This window comes from Notothenia coriiceps, unplaced genomic scaffold (assembly GCF_000735185.1).
Source record: "Notothenia coriiceps isolate Sejong01 unplaced genomic scaffold, NC01 NC01_scaffold00032518, whole genome shotgun sequence".
Classification (NCBI taxonomy): domain Eukaryota; kingdom Metazoa; phylum Chordata; class Actinopteri; order Perciformes; family Nototheniidae; genus Notothenia; species Notothenia coriiceps.
The window spans coordinates 28403-34402 of NW_011365219.1; the positions used below are offsets into that span (position 1 = coordinate 28403).

The 6000-nt window shown below is 42.4% G+C and overlaps 1 protein-coding gene across 1 annotated transcript in view; it reads right to left on the reverse strand.

The window, feature by feature from the left end:
- The window catches only part of LOC104960891 (titin-like), a gene marked incomplete at its 3' end in the record, with an annotated part of 31909 nt that extends 25916 nt beyond the window's left edge, over window positions 1-5993 (reverse strand). Inside the window, exons 1-6 of the mRNA XM_010789063.1 lie at window positions 5979-5993; window positions 5766-5849; window positions 4776-5043; window positions 3758-3793; window positions 1552-1578; window positions 843-899 (exon numbers count right to left, since the gene is read on the reverse strand). Of these exons, the coding sequence (XP_010787365.1) occupies window positions 843-899; window positions 1552-1578; window positions 3758-3793; window positions 4776-5043; window positions 5766-5813 (436 nt within the window). The remainder of the gene's footprint in view (window positions 1-842; window positions 900-1551; window positions 1579-3757; window positions 3794-4775; window positions 5044-5765; window positions 5850-5978) is intronic.
- Between the last annotated feature and the right edge of the window lie 7 nt (window positions 5994-6000).

Here is a 6000-nt window from a genome sequence, read left to right on the forward strand (position 1 = left end):
ACACGGTGGCGGCGATGTTAGGGTGAACGCAAGAGGCAGATTTGGGTCAATTCACAATTTGAGACCTAGATCTAGGAATGATCAGAAATGTTTAAATAACTTCTTAGTTATCGTTAAGATATACCGCATATTTGTTTACGGTATATGACTCATTAAAAGGAACCAAACTGCAGGTGCTGTTGTGCATTGGTCCATGTTGTTATATGTGCTTACAGCCATTAACTGTGCATTTAAAGATGAACAAGTACATTCACAAAACCTCTTCATATTTATTACTTATCCATATTTGTTTTACTTTCTATTGAATGCTATATTATTTATGCAGATATACACAAACGTTATTATTCAGGTTGTTTCTGATCAGATTATTGATCTTGTTTTCCCAGATCTGCTCGGTTGTTTTAATGGAGGATGAAGATGATGAAGATGAGGAAATACAACATGGTGTACCTCTCTGCTGCACCTGCACCTCTTCTTCATAGTGATACGAATATTCTTAAACAAACAAACGTTTAATATCTGGATTAGTTTGATCGTCAGTGAGGGAGAAGAACAGAGCTAAGTGTGTTAAATCTGATCTGTAATCAAGATCTATTGATAAGATTATTCATTCAAAGTTCCTTTGTGAGCAAAGACATAATAAATACCTTGTTTTTGTTCAAACTCTTCTTCATATTGATAGAATTCAGAAGTTTCTTTAAAGGTAAAAGAACACATGCGTTAATTGAGATATTAAAGAGTTTAGTAGGAGACTCAGAAAGATTCTCAGTTTTCTGGAACTTTCTTTAAACTCTGGTTAAATGTTAGAAATGGTTTTCTGTTGGTTGGTTTTGAAGTCTTACCTTGAATTGCCACGGATGAAGGCACTTCAGGCCTCTGAACTGAGGAGTCTGGGACATCTAAAGAATATGGAACATGGTTTTATAACCAAGCTGTATTTAAAAGAAGCTAAACGCACTCTGTGTACAGAAGAACAACACTGATGGTAACTGTTCTCTATTTAAGGAACGGTTAGACATTTTGGAAAATCCTCTTGTTTCCCAACATGTTTGGGATGTTGATGATAAATAAAGGTAAAATCAAAACTTCAAACTGCTAGTGTACTGCCGCTTAACCAAAGACTGAAATGTCCGTAAGGTTCAATAGCTGTGCACATTAACCCTGAAACCCCATAGTCCAAACCATTTGGAGAACAGCACGTTATCCCAAACAACGGGCCGTTGCTCTGAAACCACACACTCGTTGCAGGGAGGGTGTGTTTCCTGAACGGTGGGCCTTTGGAGCAGCGACTGGTTGGTTTTCAGGACAACATGTTGTTGGACAGTCGGCTTTCGCTATAGTTGGAGATTTCAGTCTATTGGGATATTGGAATAATGGGTTGTCCCAAGATGATGCTAGCTATTTGTCGCTGGATGGCAGCTTTCCCAAATGTCCACTCTTTGTTCGGAGCTAGGCTAACATGTCTACAGGGATGAAACGGATCAGAGAACAAGAGGATTCACCGTCAATGTCGCTCATAGATTTAAGTTGTTGAATAAAAGAATGACTTACCCATGGGCGCCATTGCTAATTCAATTTCTGTGAAAGAGGGGGGAAGAGTGAACAACGTGTTAAAGGCTGCACCAGACCGGAGCTGAGCAGAAACAGAGAAAGATGGCGGCGTCTGACTGTACCTTTGCCAGACAAATAAAGCTCAGCAGTGCTCTTAGCCTCTCCTCGGGGCTCCAACCTCACAATCACTGAGTACACGCCTACACGGGATTATTAATGAAGACGTTTAACACTCAAGGCATCAAAACAATGAGGTAAAAAAAACTCTGTGGGCTCTGTGTCGGGTCTCGTGGCGCTCTACACACCTTCGTCTTCGGTGGCCACGTTTCGGATGACCATGAAATGTCTTCGGCCCTCGCTTGTGAAGTTGTACTTCGGGCTCTCTCGCAGTTCCCAGGTGTCTTTGTACCACGAAACGATTGCGTTGTCGAAGGACACCTCGCACTCAAAGGTGGCCGACTGGCGCTCGTTGACTTCGATGTTGTGGATGCGTTTGGTGAAATGAATTTGTTCAGCTAAAACAGATAAAGACGGGAATGGGTAAACGGGTTTGGCATCACAACCAGGAAAGTAAGACAACACTTGAATGGTAGTTGTTTTTGTTTTTTATCGACACAACATCCACACGGTTAGAGATGATGATCAGAGGGCGAGGTGAGGGGTGCACCGATCCGATTAACGAGCTGGATCCGTGCTGTTCGGGACGATCTACCTTTACCACTGATTACACCTGTACTACGTCTGAGGAACACCTGTACACCTGCAACACCGACACACACCACCGAGCCAGGCAACATCTGGGGCCGTCACCGAATAAAAAGTGTGTCGGATGCTTTTAAACGATGTCTCTGTGTTTAGAGTTTCGATCTCAAATAGCCACCAAAATGACTGTTTGTCACTCTTTGCAAGGAGAGTGCATCGACACCTTTCTGGTTTTTGTGTTCTCCGTAGTGCTTGAATTCCTGTTTATGTTTTGACCTATTTGTATTTGCACTTAAAAAGGATTTCACTATTTGTTATGTTTTGTTTTACAAAGTTCGGAAGCAGTTTTAAGAGAAGTCGGCTTTTGGTAATGGGACCAGGAGGGGTTTGGAACAATGGGACCAGGAGGGGTTTGGAACAATGGGACCAGGAGGGGTTTGGAACAATGGGACCAGGAGGGGTTTGGAACAATGGGACCAGGAGGGGTTTGGAACATGGAGCAAGGAACAAGGAAATGGAAGATTATTTGGCGAAAACCAGGTATCGATGCCTTTTTCAGACACATAGGGATAATAATGGGCAATAGACTAATGGAACATGTTTCAGACTACTCCAAGTTCAGAGTAATGTGCCCTCGGGACAACGACCGTTTGCTTTCAAGGATATCTGGCAAAACTAATACGACGGGTCAATTGTTTATCTAATAAAACGCTTCTTCGACTGACTGTTAATATCTTTAATAGACAGCATATCATCTGGACCGCAGCTGCAACATTAAGGAGAGTTTTGACCACACAGATAAAGCCAAACACCTGCAGCGCCCCCTGGTGGTCAGCTGTTTAGGAAGGGCTGGATCTGGTATGCTGCAGTATTTCTCTGAGCAGAGCATTTTAAACTTCGTGATCTCGTTCAATCGAACTGGGAATCTAAAAGCCTGATCGCCATTTCTATGAAGTTGGTGATGCAGCACTATCCGACGTTCCGAAAGATAACCTCTCTTCCACACAATACAATGCAGAACCCAGATCGGTGCATCCCTGCTGATGATGGCTGGATGTTTGGGGGGGGGGGGTTTGATGGATTTCAGTCGTAAGAAGACAACGGAATGAGATGATGGCGGGACGGTTTGTTTTTTGCGAGATAATCCAGAGCGTGAGGAGTTAAGACAGAAGGAGGGAATCCCAGAAGAAAGAGAGAAAAAAGAGTTGGGCGTTAGTCTCAGATGGGGGGGGTCTGAAGAGGTTAGTGAAGACGCTAGCAGGACGGTTCCTGTACAAACCTTCCACCCACAGGTCGGCCGAGGACTCCAGGGTCTGGTACCTGCAGGAGTACCGGCCCTGGTCTTGGGTCTTCAGGTCTTGGATCAGAAGCTTCTGAACCTTGTGCTTCACCTCCGACGTGTACCTGCCCTTCATCTCTAAACGCTTCCCGTTTTTAAACCACTGAGCTTCTACATTAGGGATGGACAACTGGCAAGACAGCGAGCATGACTGGCCTTCCTTACCCGCGGTCTCCTGCAGGTGCTTCTCCACCTCCGCCTCTGCAACACACAGCAGAGAAACACAGCGTGAGAAAACATGCTGACAAGTCAAACTCTTACAACACATTTTTAAAGCTTTAATCACGACGCTGCAGCCTTCAGCTGACTGAGCACTTTGGTTGTGTTTAGAGGCAGAGTGAATGACACAGACGAGGCCACGCTTTTATTGTGAAAGGTAGAAAGAGCATTTCCTCACAATTTATATTTTTTATCAGATTTTCAATCTTTTTTCTAGGATTTGAATTTCTCCTCCGAATCGAGTTTTTTCTAAAAATGTTGACTTTTCCTCAGATTTGACTTTTTAATCAATTTTTTAGATTTTTGACTTTTTTCTCATAATTGTACTTATTTTCGATTTTTTGATTTGTCCATTTTTTTCCTCAGATTTCTGACTATTTGTCTTTTTTTTTAAGTTTTTCTCATAATTTTGATTTTTTTTCACAGATTTAGATTTTTTTCAGAATTTAGATTATTTATCAGATTTATGAATTTTTTCTCAGAATTAAACTTTTTTTCAGAATGTTGACTTTTTCTCGTTTTTGACTTTTTTCACAGAATTTTGACTTTTTTCTCAGAATTTCAATATTTTTTCTATGATTGGAATTTTTGACTTTTCCTCCGATTAATGCGTATTCGTTGCACTTTTCTTGCAGGACTGTTACTGGTTTAGAGTATTTATGCGCTGAGTGTCTGAGTATCTGAGTCTCTCAGTATCTGAGTATCTGAGTATCTTAGTATCTGAGTATCTTAGTGTCTGAGTCTCTGAGTGTCTTAGTCTCTGAGTGTCTGAGTCTCTGAGTCTCTGAGTGTCTGAGTCTCTGAGTCTCTGAGTGTCTGAGTCTCTGAGTCTCTGAGTCTCTGAGTGTCTGAGTGTCTGAGTCTCTGAGTCTCTGAGTATCTGAGTCTCTAAGTTTCTGAGTATCTGAGTGTCTGAGTCTCTGAGTCTCTGAGTCTCTGAGTCTCTGAGTATCTGAGTACTGACCGGCGACGGCCAGCTTGGCGCTGGAGATGTGCGGCCCGCAGACGACCCGGTAGTTCCCCTGGTCGGCGGGCTGGCAGTTCTTGATCTTCAGCAGGTGACGGTCTCCGCTGATGCTGATGTCGTACTTGTCGCTGGAGTCCAGTTTCTGCGTTCCCTTGTACCAGGACAGCGCGATCTCGGGGTAGTTGATCTTCACCTCGCACTCGAACAGCGCCTCCTTTTGGGTGAAGATGCACTGATCTGAGATGTCCTTCATCACCGTCACCGGCTGCAGCGGAGAAAACACACGTTATTGTAGAGACATTTTTAGATTGAGTTGCACGGTGAGCATGTGTGTATGAATGGATAGATTAAGTGTGCATGTCGGTTTATTTATCAATTTGATTCAATTATTTCAGTTTGATCTTTTTGCAAGAATTGCTTAAACGTGTCCTATATTTCTGATTTAGTTATTATTATTATTTATCTCACATTCCAATCACAGAGATTATTTATAGTTTTTTCTTAGAAATCTGTGATCGATTTATACTATTTTTACTACTATCCCATAAACTATATAGGGACCTCTTTAAATATTATCCCTCTACTTGGATCCATCATTATTTAATATTTAACCGTTAATGTCGTAGAATTTACATTCTCAAGGTTTTTAATTGTTCTGCATCAAATAAAATGTGTCTGGAGACCAGTTTAAAATATCCTCAGTGTGATGAAGAATACATTTTATTTGTGTTTTCTAACAGGTAATCTGTGTTTTCTAACAGGTAATCTGTGTTTTCTAACAGGTAATCTGTGTTTTCTAACAGGTAATCTGTGTTTTCTAACAATCTGTGTTTTCTAACGGGTAATCTGTGTTTTCTAACAGGTAATCTCTGTTTTCTAACAGGTAATCTGTGTTTTCTAACAGGTAATCTGTGTTTTCTAACAGGTAATCTGTGTTTTCTAACAGGTAATCTGTGTTTTCCCAGCGGTCAGTGAACGCCTCCTGACCTCTGTGCGCTCCATCCTCTTCTGAAGGTCGGCCACCAGGCGAGCCATGTCCTCATCCGACTCTCTGTCTGCACGTTCCACTTCCTGCAGAACACACACCGCGTTATCCATCAGGACGTCAACACACACACACACACACACACACACACACACACACACACACACACACACACACACACACACACACACACACACACACACACACACACTCACCGGTCTGCCACTCTCCTCTGCG